The sequence below is a fragment of the Tinamus guttatus genome, unplaced genomic scaffold (assembly GCF_059628265.1).
Source record: "Tinamus guttatus ecotype Peru unplaced genomic scaffold, ASM5962826v1 Tinamus_guttatus_pri_ptg000309l, whole genome shotgun sequence".
Classification (NCBI taxonomy): Eukaryota; Metazoa; Chordata; class Aves; order Tinamiformes; family Tinamidae; genus Tinamus; species Tinamus guttatus.
Genome location: NW_028288843.1, coordinates 432,328 through 451,468, shown reverse-complemented (window position 1 = coordinate 451,468; position 19,141 = coordinate 432,328). Strand labels below are relative to the sequence as shown.

Sequence of the window (19,141 nt, the reverse complement as noted above, 5' to 3'; positions counted from 1 at the left end):
AGCCATGGGCTGCGCACTGTCCCGTGGCCGCCGGCTGCGCCCGCGCGCAGGGCTGTCTGCGAGGCAGCTGCAAGAAAACTAACGACCTATTCGTCTCTGTTCGCGTAGGTTTTGCTGCGAACAACAGCGGGAGATATTGATATAGAGCTGTGGTCTAAGGAAGCCCCGAAAGCATGTCGAAATTTCATTCAGCTTTGCATGGAAGGTAACGGCCAAAGGGGACAAGAGTTGCTGGAAGTGCTTTGTATACAATATTGGTATCTTTGGGCCTCTTCTTATAAAATAGAGGTTGTGGTTATGCTTTCATGTTAAATGGTGGTGTTTGTATGTAGAAAATCCTGAATAGTATCCAGAAAAAGAATATTCCTCAAGATTTTTTTTTTTTTAAAAAAGGGGGGGGGAAAACATTTGTCAACTAGGATTAAATTTTAGGTCTTCTTGTTTCCCTTAAGATCTTAGTGGTGTGTGCAGACCCGAGAGGAGGTAGCTGCACAGCATCTTCTCTTCTGTGAAAATGACCCCGTTGGGCACAATCAGGTGAAAGTGATGGCACTTGTGTCCCATGCTGGGCTGTGAACAGGCCAGCAGCTTGGCATATGGGTATGGATCACTATACACGTGCAAGATGTTAGCTGGGACAAAGTGTGGGAGGTTTAGTCCTTCTTTTAAATTGGTGAATATGGGAACTATCTTTCTAGTGATAATACTGGATAACTGGAAAGAAACTCATCTGTATTCTCTTATCAGCGATGTACAGCACCTTTTGCAGCAGATACATAGGACACACCACAGGTTTTGTCAGAAATGTCATAGCTTATAGATGACCTACAGTCACACCAAACCACAGTGGAAGGGAAGAAGAGGAGGGAACACAGTGGAAGGGGCAGAACCCAGTTACAGTACCTGTTTTCTGGATCTCCAGTCACTGGATATCTTTGCCTAATCTGTGTGGAAGTATAAATTTGAGACCATTTAAATGTATCTAATCTCTTTTTCTTTCTCGCTCTCTCTCTTTTTTTTTTTTTTCCTCTTCTTTCAGAGTACTACAATAACACAATATTCCACAGAGTTGTGCCTGGTTTTATAGTGCAAGGAGGTGATCCCACTGGTACTGGATCAGGAGGAGATTCAGTGTATGGAGCTCCTTTCAAGGTAGTTACCTTAATTTGTGTGTTAATTTTTGGTTATTCCCCATGAGTTGATCTTCCAGTAGATAAGGTTGCAAAAACTTATATAAGAAATGTAACGTTAGTTGTATACACAAATGCCTTTGACATATTGCCTCAGTATTCTTACACATGCATTTTATATTCAGAGTTCTTAAATCTAGCTATTGAGGAAAATCACAACATGATGAGCAAGCAATATGAATATATAACCTTATTAACATGAACAGTAGTGTGAACTGCACAAGGAAGAAGGAAGAATTAAGAGTAAATGCTTATACGTGACAGGCTCAGAAATGTGCATTATTTACATAGATTTATATCTCAGTTAGCAAAGGACCCTGAATGTTGAATACACATTCATTTGAATTATTGATACTAGCACAGCTTATTGCTTGGCCAGGAGCCCCAGATCACAAGGGAAGACATGTGTGCTGTGTATTGTGTTCTGCTTGTTTTGTTTCAGATGATATGGGAAAGAGCTTTAGTTTCTCCCCATAGTCTGTCTTGGGGCCTCCCCTCTTCCCTACTCATGGAGTAGGCTCATAATCATGCTTGTGATACGTCTTGATGTTTGTGGAAGGGTTTGATACCTAAGCAGAGTGCAAAACAAGTATTCTTAATACTGTAGTAGCACTACTGATTGAAATTAGTGATATAATTCGGAGTAGCAGTGTTCAGAATTGTGGTACTACCATGCTATTAATTTATTGCTCGTCAGTTCGCATTCCCTTAAAAACAGTCCTGTTCTGTCTCTGGGATTTTTTGGGACTGTGTTATTTGTTCAATATTGAACTATTGCAGGCTGTTACTGAGCTTCCAGTTATTTTACCCTAATTAAAATTTGTCCCTAAATGTCATAGTTAACCAGAACGATAGATTTACAAGAAGTGTATATGGTGCAGTCAAGAGGTCTTTTTTGTTTTATTGGGAAGGTGGAAAGGGGAGAGAGAATTCTAACAAAAGTACTCAATAACATTAATTAGGCAATATTTGGAAAAAGCAATCAGAAAGTACAGTTTTTCTTAAATTATATATATGTTTGTACTATTTATATAGTATGTTTAGTGCTTTTAATTTTAATTTAGTGTGTTTCTTAATAAATTATGTTGGGAACAGCAGCTATTAAATATCATCTTGGCATTAAGTTATGAATGACTGGTTTTATTACTGTCAGAAAAAAACAGCTTGTGTGTGTATTAGTGTAAATTGAATTGGCTAAAGAAATGGAAGAAAAGGAAGCTATGTATCTAAATCATGTTCCTTTGTCTTTCTTCTTTGGCAGGATGAGTTCCACTCACGATTGCGATTTAATCGCAGAGGACTTGTTGCTATGGCAAATGCTGGACCCCATGATAATGGCAGTCAGTTTTTCTTTACGTTGGGTCGTGCAGATGAACTTAACAACAAGCACACAATCTTCGGAAAGGTTTGCTACTGGGCTAGAACCTCAAACTAAGTTTGACAGAAGCATTTATATGTATCTCTTTATTCAAAGGCTGTTTCAGTGTTATTTTTCTGTTGTGTATATTTGAAATTTATTTCGCTACTTCAGAGGCTGTCCCCATTCTCTTTGTTTCTCATTCCTGATGAGAATGTTTCTGTTTGTAGTTTTTATAATTATCTGCATTGCTGTTGGTTTGCCATTGATTTTCTAGAATTATATTAAATTATATTTGAAATTATATTTTAGAGTTGTGCTTCCTTTAATGTAAATTTTATGACTGTGTCTGATAAATCAGTTTAATGGTGCTAGCATATTTATAAAATTCCATTTATAAATTACACAAGAAGAATCAGGAAAATGAAAACCACAGGATAGATTTGCCACTATCCTGTCTTTTTTGAAAGAAAGAAATTATTTCTACATTCCACAGTATTTTTATTTTCCACTTAAGCAGCTTCCTGCTTCTCAGGCTCTCAGAAGTGAAGTTTTAACTACCTGTGCTAACTTGTTCAAATCCATTGTTAAATTGAAAATGAAATTGTTCTTTGTACCTATTGACTTTTTAAAACCTTACGTGATTATGGTGTTTTCTACATCAGGTTACAGGGGATACTATCTATAACATGTTGCGACTGGCTGAAGTAGAAGTTGACAAGGAGGAGAGACCACTTAGTCCACACAAAATAAGAAGCAGTGAGGTAGGTGTGTTTTGTTTTGATATATGCAGCTTTAAGGTTTTTTGTTTGTTCATAGTTTTCATACAGCTGTATTCTAATGTGAAAACTCAGCACGCATATATCTATCAATATCCTTGCATATACTTATTTAAGATAGTCATTTAATTACAACAGAATTCCCATTAAAGATGTGTCTAAAATGTTATTTTTAATAGGTTTTGTTTAATCCATTTGATGACATTGTTCCAAGAGCAAATAGAAGGCTGAAGAAGGACAAACCAGAAGAAGAAGTTAAAAAGTCCAAATCAAAAGCCACAAAGTAAATATAAGCAGTAGTTTATTTTCTTTCAACTTTATTTTCAGCTTGCTTATTTTCTGTTTCTGCTTTTGAAACATAAGGCTTTAACTAGATGTGCATGAGAATACTCTCTAATATTAGCAAAACAGCTTCCATGTCTGTGTCTTCAGAGATTTAAAAAAACAAAAAGTTACAGTAACTGAAATGGTTACTGCACATGAGCTGACCCATGATAACTATTAGGTACAGTTTACTGCAAAGGCAGCTTAAGCTGTTTGCCCTTGAGCAAGAATATGTAATTATTCTTTTGTGACAGAGGTGATACAGAACTTACTGGATACTGGTAACTTGATCATAGATCAGATCTTTGAGATTTTTGAATTTACTTTTATCAGATGCTTCTTCTCTTCCACTACAATACCCAGCAAAAGGCAGGCATTTTTGACTTGGGAAATTTGAGTTCCTGTGAATGAAATTCAGTATTGACAAGTGTGTAATGAACAGTAGTAGGAAATGTAAACTGTATTGATGCTGTCTGCTCTGTTGCATAGGTATATTTTTTTTTTTTTTTTTTTTAAGAACTTCAAAAAAAAAAAGTTCTACAGAGTTGTCAGGCACTTGAGTCTGTGAAAGTTTGTTAAGAGCAGTTTTGTTAAGTTCCCTCTTATAACTTTACAAGTTATGCTTAGCTATACTCATTGTATCTACCTCCAGAAGAGGATAGAAACATCTGAATATTGTTTAGGTCCTGATTTTTTTTTTTTTTTTTTGCAAATAAGTTATCATAATTTGAAGTGGGTACATTTAGCAGAATTAAAAAAAAAGAAAAATGTAAAAGTAACATGTTTACAGTTCATTGGATTGATAAAATTGTGTTTAAAGAATTACTAAAAATATTTGTTTTTTCTCTTAAAGAAATTTTAACCTGCTTTCCTTTGGGGAAGAAGCTGAAGAAGAAGAAGAAGAAGTCAACAGAGTTAGTCAGGTAATGTACTTCCTTTCTTTTTCTTTCAATTTAAAATCTTTCTTTTTTTTTTTTTTTAACATGTTTGTGAAAAGCTTTGGAGTTGTTAGTGTTGGCATAATATTTCACATGTAATTTCAAGCTATTTCTACTGTTTAGAATTCATAAGGGTAGTATGTCTGGTTTTGGTTTTGTTTTTTGTTTGTTTGTTTTTCTTCCTTCTTTTACTTCCTTACCTACAAGAGTGTGATGTAACAGTTACTTGAAAGTGGACATATATCGATTTGTTCATTGCCAGCACAGTCTTAACAGCATTTTCTTATAAACTCATCTTGTGTCCAGAATGAGGCAGTGATAATGTGGGCAAAGAGTGCATTTGCATATAATGAAATGTTATACTCTTAGGAATTGTCCAGATAAATGTAACTAGGGTTGGTGTCTTCAAACTTCTTTGGCAAGTTATCATCTTCCTTATAGCTGCTGTCCAAGTGATTTATCGAAGGCTGTATGCGTTTTAGTTAGTGAATGAGGTGGTTTAGCTACCTAGCTGCTTCGTTAACGGTCAGACTGCACTATGCTTGATCCTGCACCAACATAAATAAACAGGTGACCCTCAGCCCTGAGGATTTCTGGTAAAACAGAAAAGACAGCAGTGAACGTGATGTACAATGGTACAGGGAGATAGCAGGGGTTTATCACAACAGTAGTTTTAAGTAATGTTTCTTGCTTTGGCATTTCTCTCCTTTTCTTGACATACATGTGTTTGTATTTTAATATTGCATCTCATTCTGTGCTTGGTTATTCCCTTTCATGCCAAATATTTGCTTTTCATTTTCAAATGGCCTAAGCAAAACGTATTTTTAAGCACATACTCTTGATTCCACCCCACCACCAACCCTGTTTCAACTGTCATACTGCCTTCCAACTTGATTTTAAAATCTTATTCTCATGTTTGTCCTGATTAGTTTCTTGACTATTTGAGACTAGATGGGAAAATAACTGTATCAATTTCTTATAAGAATTCCATCTTCTTTTTTTTTTTCATTTTGTAGGAGAGAAAAAAAAAAGAAAAAGAAATCTTAACATAATTGCTTGTGTGTGACAGGCTGTCTGTATTTCTATAGTTCTGGACGCTGCTTTGCTCTGGAAATGCTGCTGAGGAGTCCTGGAAGCAGGGTGGGATTTGGGAGGAAGTAGTGGGTTTGGGAAAGAGGTTGCCAGTGAGGAGCCCTGGAGGTTGGGTGGGGCAGGGTTTTCCTAAGGAGTCTGGGGCTGGGCAGGAGCTCAGTGCTGGGGGAGATCAGAGCCCTGGGGGCTGATCACTTGAGGAGCCACCGGATCAGGGTCTACAGGTTAGCTTGGAGCTCAGACAGATGTGAGCTAATTGTCAGGAAGCAACAAGGGCTGGCTGCAACCTCAGGAAAATAATCTGAGGGTGATACCAGCACAAGTAGTGCCCTCATTCATGGAGTGCCATCCTGCAGGATCTGCATGTGGCAGGTGGATCCAGATGCCGGTAATAGGGCTCCTAGAGTCATAGACAAGACAAGCAATGAACCAAGCCCAGGATCCATGCATGCAGCCCAATCAGGATATTGGGCCAGAGACAGAACACAGAGACAAGGTGCTTCCATACAGAGAGGTTCACTTCCAACTACTTGGGTAAAGATTGAGTTTGCAGGGCTGAGCTGAGCTGAAGCTCATGGCCAAAGGGCTATGGGGTGGAGAGACCCCAGGTGAAGCTCCTCAGGGTCATTAACACCTACTAAAACTGAGAGACTTGCGGCACCTGCTTGTTAGGGCTTCGTCATTAAACTGAAGCCTTTCATGCCCAAACTGCTCTTGTAAATGTCCATAGTGGTGTGGAGCAGTCCACAAAAACACTGAACAACTGTCAGATGTTCTGTCTACTATTTTAACGTGCACACAAAAAATTACTTGTTGAAGCAAATATTTTTCACATTGCTGTATGTGTTAACCTTTTTTTTCCCCTACGTAATAAATTGAAAGTGTTTTTAAGTCAGACTATGATTTTATTATCTGCAGAATTATTACTAAGCTGCAGCAGAAATGGAGAGCTTTGAGTCTCCACAGAGTGTTTTAATGTTTTAGTGTACTTCTTAGATTAGCACAGGAGAAGTTTTCTTATTAGTGTTTTTGTACCTGTTGAGCTGATATGTTACTCAATTTATTTGATTTCTTGCCTTTGTAGATGATGCCTGCATAATGTATTGCAGGTTATTCATTTCTTTCTTTTTTCTCTTTTTTTTATTCTTTGATGGGTCTACACTATATCTGATGTGGTGATAAGTACTACTTTTGTATGTATTAGTTCTGAGTTGCTGTGTACATCACTGGAAAGTCAGGTCTTATCTCTTCATTTGCTCAGCTAGATACATACTAGACTTAGCATCTTTATGATTTGTAATAACTATAATAATAGGACAGTCACACACATATCCACCCACTCTTTGAATTAACTGCTTTCTTATTGCTGAAAGAGAAGTAAATCCATGGAGTCAGCTTGATGATTCGCCTTCTGGAACTAGTGACATGAGGGGAAAAAAAAAAAAAAAAGAAAAAGCTTTGTCTTCTGCTATTGGAAGTGTTCATACTCACTGCTTAGGCTAAAAAGAACAAGAATTAAATGATCCTAACTTACCATTACTTCTGATCATCATCCATTCTCTAAAACATTAATGTTTATAACAATTTTTTTTCTTTTTTTTTTCTGTTTTATTTTTTTTTTAAACAGAGCATGAAGGGAAAAAGTAAAAGTAGTCATGACCTACTGAAGGATGATCCCCACCTAAGCTCAGTTCCTGCTGTCAAAAGGTTAATTTCCAGTTTCCAAAACATTTACTTTCAGAGTGTTGGACCTGATTAACATCGTATGTACTCATGTTTGTCAGTCACTCTCCAAGAAAGTAAGAATGATTGTGCTAGGTCAGACCGAATGTTCTTTTAAAGCCTTGTAACTCTTATGCTGTGACAGATCGTGGCTGTTAGTGGATATCCACTGAGTAAAAAGAGCAAGGAAAACACAATGTTTCTCTGACTAGTCTCCCAGCCTCCCCCTTCCTCTAGGCCTCCTCCCTTAACTTTTGTTTAAGGGAGCTGCCAGTTTGATACATATGCTTCATCTTTTTAATAATCCTTAATAGATCTCTCTTCAAAGTACTTACTCAGACCTCTCTTGAATCAGTGTAGTGGGTTTTTTTTAATTATTTGTTTTGTTTTGTTTTCTGCATTTACCTCATCCTTTCATAAGAAGTTTTATGGTTTTACTGTGTACTGGAGGCAGAACTACCTCTCTCTGTTCTAAACCTGGCTGTTACTAGACCCTGGTAACTTCCAATTCTTCTGCTCTTCTTCTGAGCAGTCAGTCCCTATCCATCTGTGTCTGCCTCTATCCATTTCTAAGCTATTGTTTTCCAGCCTGAGCTGCTAAAGCCCACTCAGCTTTTCCTTATGGAGAAGTTGTTTTGAACCTTTGGTTATATCATTGCTCTTCTGTGAACTTTTTCTATTCTGAAATATCTCACTGAGATCTGCACAATATATTAAAGGGGCGGGTGAGGATGTAAGGATGTAAAGTCTGTTTTGTTTTTTTTCCTCAATCCTTAATAAATCTTAACTTCAAATTTGCTTTTTTAATCACTGTTGAGTATTAAATTGAAAGAGTTGTGTAGAAAGTATAATAATTCCAAAAAAATTATTCATGATTGGTGATGGTCAGTTCAGTGCCCTTTGTTCTGCATGTGGGATCCTGTTTCCACATGGGCATAATTTAACTTTTATCTGTCTTAAACTTCACCTCCCATTTTGCTGACTCATCAGTTAGACTGTTTCTGTAATTGTTCAGTCTTCTCTTGTTCCTAAGTAACTTCAAGAAACTGCTGATCAAGAAACTCGACAACCTGGCTGCTTACTCACTTTGTTAATGAGTTTAAACAGGGCACAGCACAAATTGCTACGGAGCATCACTAGTGACCTCCCTCCATTGCAAGAACTCACTCTTTGCCCCAATCTTTTCTTTTCTTCTTTTTTTTTAAAAAAAAAGAAAAATCTTAATCATACTTACCCTACAAGGAATGCTTTGTTTCCTTGAAAATTTTGATTAGGTCTTCTGTGCAGGTCCAAATGCAACATATCAAGTTGATCACTCACATTCAGCCCCTTCAAAAAATTCTTGAAAGTTACAGAAGCCATGTTACAAATTCCAATTAGATTGTTATTTCCAAGCATCTGTTTATTTTACATTTTACTATATTGTCATTTGACATCAGAATTATAAACCTGTTACTGCCAAAACATGTATTTTCAATATTTAAATAATTATTTTATTATAATCTTCTTCTAAGAAACAATTGTTTCCATATACTGTATTCTGGATTTATTTTTTTGAAAAGAAATTAATGCTGTTATTGATTCCAGCAAACTTATTGTTTGTTTCTTAGCTATTTATTAATGGGTTGGACTGTATCTAAAAACCTTAGCTTTTGGGACTCCTTCAGTGTTACTTTTTCTCTATTTTTTTTTTCAGTGACAGTTAATGTTAGATAGCTTAGCATTAGAGTATTACCTTTAAATAGATTCCTTTTTATAGCAAATGAAAATGTTGATGGTAAACCTAGCTACCAGCACAGTGCATGTAGATAAAGAAGACTTCCTTAAATGCAGAATGTTTGTAATGAAATGCTAGAAATTGCTGGCATACGGGATTAAAGACATCTGCTTTAGCAGAGAGAGTAAAGTTTAGTTGGGGGTTTATTTGTGTTACTCCAGTTTAATGCAAACTGTAGTCAGAAATCATGGTTTTATGCTCATGTACTGTGTGTTTTGTCCAATGAAATTACCCTGTTGTTGTTTACTTATTTGGTACTTCCTCTTATGAATTACTGCACACATACAGTATCATTGCTCTTGCTTATCTACCTTTTTATCAGATTGATTTTCATGACTACCTCATAATTTTAGATCTACATGCTCAGTCTTACTTCTTGAGCCAATATATCTGTTTTAAACTTAAAAATTGCTATCAGAAACAGGCTTAGTAATAGAACTTACCTACTGTATGTCAGCATAGAGTTTTCCTACTGTTTTATCCTGTGATTTTTAAATTGCTTCTAGCTAGAAATGATAGAAAATATTACTAACTAATGCTGTTAGGATGAAGGTGAGCATGGTATAAATGAGCGTGTTGACTGAAATTTCAAGTGGGTAATTAAAAAAAATTTAAAGTGTTTTTTGGATGTGTTTTTTAAATACTATTCTAATCTTTTTCTAGTATTTCAAAGCAGTTACGGTTATTTTTCTTCTTTTAGTGAAGCAACAGATGAAGAAAGGGGCTCAAGTGAGGTCAGTAACATTTTTAAATAAATCTTTTGTTGTTGTTGTGTGTGAATTAAATCTCCTTGAGGGAAAGAAATGCAACTTTTCTAAACACATCTTCCATGATAAACATGCAACATGTTTTCCTAAACATTTGTTTAAGGAAATAAAGTCTAAACTTAAGATTTAAAAAAAAAAAATGAAATTTGTCCTAAATAATAAGCTCCAGTTTGTGAGGGAAAACTTTTATATGAGTGAAAATCCTTTTGGAAAAAGATTTCTCCAAGGAAACAAAATGTCAATGACTACTTCTCACTAAAAACAGTATTCAGGGCAACTTTCACCTCTAACAATGAGGGAATGTGAATAAGGAAGCAGTAATACAATGGCCTAGCAACTGAGCATGGAGACAGCTTTAGCTACAAAGAGATTGTCATATACTGTGCAAAAGAAAATTGCTAGCTGAAGCCAGGCCTGTTTGCCTCGGGCCATAGGTCTTGGGGGATAGCCCTTCGAGTTGCTGTTTGGACTGTTTTATTTTTATTTTTATTTTTTTTTAATTTTTTGACTGAAAATACAACCCCTATTCCCCAATCTGAATGCTGAAAGGGATTCTGTCTTCCTTATCTATCTACTATGTACAGGTGCTGTACTGTTAATTCATGCCCCAGTGAAGCAGAGAAAAGACCCAACCCCATCCCATTTTCTTGTGTAAATGAAAAGAACACTGTTAGTTTCCATCCTCTTTTCTATGTGTTTTTTTTTTTTTATCCACAAAATATAGTATGGGTTTCATCGTTCTTACTGTCCAGTAGTATTTATGTGTTGGAAGGATTCTGAGAAATTTTCTGAGAATGACATTTAACTCCTGGAGGAGAGAAGGCTGAGAGGGGATCTGACAAGTACCTCAAGGGAGGCAGTGAGGAGGATGGTGTTGGCCTCTCTTCACTGGTGGTCACCGACAGAATTAGGGGGAAACGGCCAGAAAATAAAGCATCAAAAGTTCCACAGGAACTTAAGGGAAAATTTCTTGACAGTGAGAGTGAGCACTGGAACAGGCTGCCCAGAGAGGTTGTGGAGTCTCCTTCTCTGGAGATCTTCCAAACCCGCTTGGACGCAGTCCTGTGCCACGTGCTCTAGGTGACCCTGCGTGTGCAGGGGGGTTGGACTAGATGACCTCTAGAGGTCCCTTCCAACCCTAAACATTCTGTGATTCTATGAGATATTCAAATAGCCCTCTGTCAAAATTAATATCTAAGTCTGGTACTCTGAAGGCTGTTAAACATTAACTGGAAGTCAAAATGTGAAATCCAGCTCTTGATTTTTTTTTTAATTGTATTTTTTGCTGCCTTTTTCTCCTTTTTTTTTTTCTCTTTTTTCTTTTTTCCTCTTTTTTTCATACATATGGACATCATGATTGTCCTCCCATCTGTAAGTCACCCACAAAAAGTGTTGTTTTCTATGTGTTGTCATTCTGACTATCACCTAGAGTTTTGTATGGTCCTTTTTAATACCATTAGTACATTGGATGGTTAAAATTGCCATGACGGTCTGATTTGTTTTTTTAACTTTTTTTCTTCAGGGAAACTTTGATGTGCAGTAGTCAAACTTAGATCCCTTGGTCCAGTCAGGTTGCTGCTCCATTGTTACAAGGAATAATTTTTTTCTCCTCCCCAATCGTCTTTAACCTAAGGTGGTTTAGCCTCTTTTGCCTTCCTCTGTCAGGCTGTGAAAAATAGTAGCATTTGCAAATTCCCTCCGAGAAAGTGACAGGGAAACCTCTTCCATACTATCATGATTGCATGATAGCCCTGGAGCAGGATATTTCTAGTGAGGCCTTTTCCTTGATTTTTTCCATTTAACAAAAAAAAAAAAAAAAAAAAAGAAGTTTATGTGTTGCATTGATTAAATATAGGATCCATAAGCAATGTCAAGACAGGTACAACATTGCAGTGCAGCCCTCTTTAGATCTAGATGAGTTTTTTACGAAGTTGTCTTAAATGATACAAAAAGGATGTAATTTATATTTGAAAAAAATATTACTGTGCTTCTTATTTGCGTGCTCCTGCTGAACCAAATAAGGAAATATTTGTTTGAAAAATTTGTTGTGAGACAATTTTTTAAAAACTTTTTTTAAAGAATATAAGAAAAAGTTTTACATTTTCTGCCTTTTAAATCAATAAAGGAGGAAGAAGGACATAATGAAGATACTGATAGTGTAGAAGATGAAGTCACTAGCAATGAGAGATTTCAAATGAAAGAACGCATTGCAAAAAAGTTGAAAATTGACACAAATGAATCTGTTAAATTACCACCTCAAGATGAGGAAGCTAAGGCAGAAAAGAAAACGACCAGTCGTAGGTAAGTATTTCTTTTTTAATTCACCTTGCTTACAGTTAGATTTTTTTATTTAGTTCTAATCTTGTTGCTGTGATAGTATTACAGTAAAATTATTTTAACCACCACCAAGATGAAACTGCCTATTACTTTCCGATTTTTTAGTTTCATTTGGCAGTTTAGAGTTAGGTTTTTATTACACTATCTGAAAGATTATTGATAAATTTCTAAGGATTTTTTAATAATTATTTTCTGTATGAAAAACATACAGTTTGGACTGTATATAGTACTTTTTATCTTTCTACATAATAACAGTATTGAGTTTTGCAAATTCTTCACCTGTACTAATATATATGTTCATCTCTTGTTCAGAATTTCACAAAGTAGATGCTTCCTAGCCATCTTCAAAAGTCTTGTTTAACACAGTAATCATTTTTACACTATACCGGTTATTCAGAACTTCAAGTAATACGTCACATTTAAAAACTCATGTAGAGCTGTTCTTGGAGGGTTGAAAGATGACCCTGTTTAATAGTGTAGCCCTATGCTGAACTAAGTAACCTATCTTCACACAAGTTATTTATTTCTGTAGCACTATACAGTTCTTTAAATGGATAACAGCTTAGCTTCCAGCCGTGTAGCATAGTAGCCATGTACATATGCCAACCTTAGTGAAACTTTGTACTGATTAGCCCTTAATCCTCATCAAGATAATGAGCGTCCTTGCTCTCTTGTGTCAGGCAGTCTTGCTTCCAGAGCTAGTTTGGGAATTCCTTCCTGACAATATTCGTATTGACCTAAGAACACCCTCCATGTGTGCAGCTAATGGGTTGTGGTACTGATGTCAAATTTACTACAAACATTTTTTAAGTGTTTTAATAAATGTAGATTCCAAAGGTTGCCGAATAGTTGCTACTGTTTGCAGTTACAAAGTTTAACATGTAGATATACATTGAAATAGGCTTGGTTGTTCAGGAGGAAGCATTGAAAAAGTAGCTTATAATTCATACTCTAGTTCTATACAGTAGTTATGAACAATTGCTTGATAAGATTATTCAGACTGGGTGTGCAGTGATTACCTTAGACTCCCATAGCAGCCTGCACTGAACTGAACCTTTTATTTTGCTTTGCTTTTTTGCTTTGCTTTTTTGCTTTTTTTCCCCCAACCCTAGTTATGGTATTCTGTGTAATGACTAGGTATTTTGTTAATATTGAATAATCCAAGGCAATTATGAAAATGTCTGATATTCAGTATAATTGCTTTAAAGAGAGATTTCAAGTTTTGCATAAAAAATACCTCTCTATTAATAATTGAAGCAATTAGTAAGCAAAGGCTTTAGACAAAGACATCTGAAAACACCTTTGTTGTGATGGGTGGGTGCTATATACTTTGAGACAAAATACAAATTCAAACTCTTTTTTTAGAAAAGAGATGGGATGACTCAGAATTAACTGTTCTTTTACAGTGAGCAGAAATACATGTATCTGACTTGCACCCCTTTCAGGTTAATGGCTATATGCCTAACAAAAATAAAAGTAACTGTATCGTATTGAAGAGGTCCTGTGATCAGTTGTGGTGAAGAATCAACCTTCAACTCAGTTATAAAACAGATTAGGTGGTTAAGAGAAAGGGACAGAGTAGCCTGGTACTTGCAACCTGATGAATACTGATGAGGAAAGACTAGTGAGGAAATGAGGAATAATGAGGAAAGTTATGAGGAAAAACTAAGCGAGGTGGGCCTGTTTAGTCTGGCGAAGAGAAGGCTGAGAGCAGATTTGATCGACATGTTCAAGTACTTGAGGGGTGAATGTAGGGAAAATGGGGCCAAGCTCTTCTCCATGGTGGCCGGTGACAGGATGAGAGGTAATGAGTGTAAGTTGAAACACAGGAAGTTCCACCTTCATGTGAGGAAAAACTTCTTTCCTTTGAGGGTGACAGAGCCCTGGAACAGGCTGCCCTGAGAGGCTGTGAAGTCTCCTTCTCCGGAGATCTTCCAGACCTGCCTGGATGCCACCCTGTGCCACGTGCTCTAGGTGTCCCTGCTGGAGCAAGGAGGTTGGACTAGATGATCTCTAGAGGTCCCTTCCAACTTCAACCATTCTGTGATTTTGTGAATATATGCCTTTTACTAAAAGAATTTGCTATTAGTTTTAAAGAAGCATGATTTTAAATTTTGAGCATTCAGTGTCAAGTAAGATTTGTTAATCGTGTGTTGCCTGTATTTAAAAGCAGGTAGTGCTTTTAGAGAAGTAGGAACACTGGCATTACTTTTTATAATCTTCTAATATTTGTACACCACCCTAGGTGTTTTTATAACTTGTCTAACCTTTCTTTGGAGCAGTGAAAACCCCAGTGAGAACATTGCCAACAGTAGGATTTTTGTTAACCACTTTAAGCGTGAACAGCTCCAGCAAGTAAAGTACTTCTGGGATTTAGACAGGAATTTCACTGTCTTTTTCTGAAGCTTCTCTAGTATTGACTCAAAGATGAAAAACACCAGGGAGAGACAGGAGTCTTGTATTTAGAGCAAACCTGAGTAGGTTCCAGGTAGTTCTTTGCCTAGACTAGATGACAGTGCTGCTTTCAAAGCTCTTTGTGTGTTCACTCCGAAGACATAGTATATTTAAATATCTAGAAATAAATGAACAAGAACATTTCACCTCAGCAAAACAGTGTAAACAGATACAGTAAATAAAATCTGTAGTTTAAGTGAGCATTCATTTTATCCTAATATGATTTCACTTTTGAAAGCAACCAACTTTTCTGCTTGCTGTACGGAGCCAACTAAATGCATGTAGTCGAATCTGTGAATTAATGGTAATCTATTACCATTGCGCCCATACGGAAATATATTTTTTTTTTTGTAGAACTGTGTAGCAAAACTGAATTTCCCAAGCATCAGCTTTATGTCCCCCCCCCCCCCTTTTTTATTATTATTATTTTTTTCCCTGTAAGTGCACCTAAGTTGTAGTATATGAAATAGGAAGGTTTTGTGGATTTTAAGGGCCTGGAGACATCTGCTAAGTAAAAAATATTCATTAGAGGGAAAATATTGGATCTGCTCATAATTCAAACGCCCTTTGCCTTGGTGACTGTCCTAGATATAACTAGTGTCGTCTCAGAGGAGATATGCAGGACCTCCTTTAAAATCTGTCCATTGTTTTTCTGTCCTGCCATCTTTGCTATTGTGCTTTGGAAGTTGGTGGATGTGTCATTTCTACTGCAGCTCAGCAGTCCACAGCCAAGTATTATGAAATCAAGGAGGATGATGGGTTACTTAGATCTCAAAAGCTGACTATTAATTCCAGAGTTGAGATCCATGGAAAATCCTAGTGATAAATTGCATGAATATTATCTAATGTTGATAAAAAGGATCATGTGTCAGTGCGTGGGGCGAGGATACATCAGGTAGTTCTCTGCCTCAGAGCTTGCAGGAACATTGTGCTGAAGCAGTTTCCTGACTGCAGGAGGAAGTAGTTACTGTGTTTCAATACTATGCCTTCAGTGATAGATTAATCCTGCACCTCTATAATGTTTTTGATATTATCCATAATATTCTCCCATATGGTGAAAATGTAGCCTTTGTAAGGTCAGTGTTTTGTCTTTGTTCATGGACACAAGTCTGTATAATTGTATTTTGGTCTTTCAAATCTATGAAGAATTAGGAATGATCTAAGTTAGGTTTTGTGTGGCAGACTTGGGACAAAGATCCATGTTGGATAGCTATAACAGATTGTGAAGGAGAAAAAAACAAAACAAAAGATTTTGTTTTCTTTGCTAAAATAGTACCCTCTAGTATAGGGAGACCAAACAATGTTTGGAATAGGATATCTGTATATACAAATGTATATTTGTATATATGTACTTCTGTCCGTGCATCCATCCCTCCAATGGTCTGCCCAACAGTCTGCTTAATTGTCCATTGGGTGTTTAAGGAACAGCTGTCAGGACCAAATAAGAGACATAGCAAGTTCATGGCACGAAAGAAACACAGATATTATCATGCAAGCTGGGACACAGAATATGCCATTTTCCACATTTTCAGAGACGTTTGTGTAGGAGTTCCATAGGCTGTTGGCTGTTCATCCAGAAGGTGGGTGTTGCATGTTTGATTATTCTATTCTTACAGGGCAGTAGCAGTAGAGTTAGTGGTTATCTTATCTTAGAAGAGGACTTTGTTTATTGGATTCAGTTTTAGCAGTTGGGAGTCATAACTCTGGCAGAGCCATCAGTATCACAAGTAACATTAACTTCTAGAATCTGTTACTTTCCAAGTGATGGTCTGGCATCTTCTGACATGAAAATCAAAGACATGGCATTGTTTGATCTACATAGGTATTAACTTTGAGGCCTGATGAGATAAAGAAAGATGAGCATCCCATTACTTGCGTTTCAATATCTGAAATAGTGACCTGTTTTGTAAGCACGCTGGAGATGATTGATAACATTTACGTGGGACTTTACCAGCCAAGTGGTGTTGATCAGAAGAAACATAGATGTAGGAGGTGTGAAAATCAAAGTTGAATCCACTAGGCATAGCTTGAAGGGGAATGTTGTGTGACGTGTCAGATGCCAAGGAGCATCTGATGTCTATCAGAATTATTCATCTCATCAGAAATGTAAATCTGCACATAGAATAATTGAACTTTTAATAATATTTTTCAGAGTAATGTCTTTTTTACTAGGATGGCTTTTTCAACAAATCTGTATTCATTTGTGTGAGTTTGCACATCTGTTTCGGAGCAACAGTATGGAAACAATAGACACCTTCTCAAATTCATGGTACTGAGGTCCCAGGCACTGCTTCTTCTAAATGCCAGTCATCCTTGGCGTGCTCAGAATGGTGAAGTTAGTTTTAGTGATTACAGTATGTATTTGAACCTTTTGTGTGTGTTTTTAAACAATAATTTGAGAGGCTTCCCGATTTCATACTAGATAGGAAACCTCGGGAAAAAGAATTTCCCACTTATTCTGGCAAGTTGTTAGAGAAATACCAGAGGTCTATTTTCAGAAAGGTTAAGTCTAAAGTTCAGGGTATAGAACAGATGGTTAAATGAAAAAGTATACGCAGATAAAGGAATTGTTTGCCATCATTGTAATAGGAATCAAGTTAATCAACATTACATCCATTTTGTAAAACATCAGTGTCTGGAGATGATCAGCTGAATGCTTCAAAGGGAACCATCTTCTAGTCAGCAATTAAAAATACTCCTTTAACATTTCTTTTCATCCTGTAGGTGGCGTGAGTACTGCACATTTGTACCTACCAGCATTTTTTTAATTTTCAGCGCTCCTTGAAACCAAGGCATGCAGTGTGCAAATAGAATAAAAATTACCACATAAATGTATTTATTAATGATAAAAACAGATAGAAGTAGGTATAATTATTTCTGTGTGTTCCAAACTTAAAAAAAAAAAAATCTTAGCTGAACTGTAAGAAATTAAACTGTCTTGGCTAGAAGGGTCTCAAGGTTTCTGTATGTTTCTGGGCAGCTTTTTGAAGAGAATATTAAGTAGGATTAGAATTATTTTCCCCTTCTGTTCTTATCGTTAGAGAGCTCATAATGATTTTAGAGCAAGTAGGATTGTTTGCTTTGGTGCCTGACCCAAGTTCTTTAGAATTATAAAGATTTAATTTTTCTCCAGTGCTAAGTAGCTATTGCATATTTTGTTATCTTGGGAAGACTAGATTTATGTAGCTGTTGAAGTAATTAATAATTACTTCTAAATACCACAGCTTCATCTAGATAGTATTTTGGTATGTTTAATATTTTTCACTGTACTTAAAAAAAAAAATTTCAATTGCATCCCTATGATGGGTATGCTATTGAATGACAATATGGAGTGACTAGAATAGCTGAACTGCTGAGGAAGAAATGCTGACTTTTCTTTTTGAGTAGTTAATATTACTTGAGTTTAGCTCAAGTAATTCATTTATTGTTATTGTTTTTCCCCTCAAATTTCTATGGTCTAATGTAGTATTTTAATTAAAATAAATTTATTAAATAATATCCTTCAGAAAACATTTGTATTGATAGATGTAGCTTCAGAAAACAGCTCTATAACTTTTGCTTCCAACAGTCTTAATTCTACCAAATTTCAGGTGCCCATATTTTAATACTTTTTTTTAAAGCAAAATATTTTAGTAACAGATTGAAGAGAACAACAGTAATTCTTTATCTCTATGTTGCTATCATATATGGTTTCTCTGTGAAGTGAGGGTGACAAGTAGCAGAGTACAGACCTTGGATGTCAAGAGGATAGACTTTGTCTTATTAGAGGAACTGGTAGGTGGTATCCTGGCAAGCCGTTAAGGATAGTCTCCTCCAAATACAAGAGCAGTCTGATCCAGGATTCAGCCAGGCACAGGGAAGGCAAGCAGAAGTGTCAGGAGACTGGCTTCGCTAAACAAGCAAGTCATGACTGAAGTCCGTAAAGGATGTGAAAGTGAGGACAGACTGTAAAGGAGGTATATGGAAATGTTAGGATATGCAGAAAGGGCGTTAAGAAAGCCAGAGCTTGGCAGAGTTGAAGTTGGCCAGGTGAGTCAAGTAAGTTTGAAGAACTTCTGTCACTGCACAAACAGAAAAAGAATAAGCACAGAAAAATATGGACCTGCTGCTGAATGAAGTCTTCTAGGCTTTTGTGCCTCAAGACAGGCTTCAAGGAAGAGAGGAATTACTAATAGTGAAAGAGGATTGACTCGGGAATTACTCGGGAATCTTGACCCATTCAAATCTATGGGATTTCAGATGGGTTGTTTCTGAGGGTGCTGAGAGCGCTGGTTGTCACCACTGCTCTGTCCTCTTTGAAGGAAGTCCTCTGTGATGGGAGGATGAAAATGCACCCATCTTCAAAAAAGGCAAGAGGAATAATCCAGTCAGCCTTACACTGGTCCTTGGGAAAACCGTAGCGGA

General features: G+C 36.6%; 1 protein-coding gene across 1 annotated transcript in view; it reads left to right on the top strand.

Annotated features, from left to right (window-relative positions):
• Positions 1-19,141, top strand: part of CWC27 (CWC27 spliceosome associated cyclophilin) — a 93,356-nt gene that overhangs the window by 200 nt on the left and 74,015 nt on the right. Inside the window, exons 2-10 of the mRNA XM_088528476.1 lie at positions 109-205; positions 1,040-1,152; positions 2,452-2,595; positions 3,213-3,311; positions 3,506-3,609; positions 4,504-4,573; positions 7,308-7,387; positions 9,880-9,913; positions 12,072-12,247. Coding sequence (XP_088384602.1) covers positions 109-205; positions 1,040-1,152; positions 2,452-2,595; positions 3,213-3,311; positions 3,506-3,609; positions 4,504-4,573; positions 7,308-7,387; positions 9,880-9,913; positions 12,072-12,247 — 917 coding nt within the window. The remainder of the gene's footprint in view (positions 1-108; positions 206-1,039; positions 1,153-2,451; positions 2,596-3,212; positions 3,312-3,505; positions 3,610-4,503; positions 4,574-7,307; positions 7,388-9,879; positions 9,914-12,071; positions 12,248-19,141) is intronic.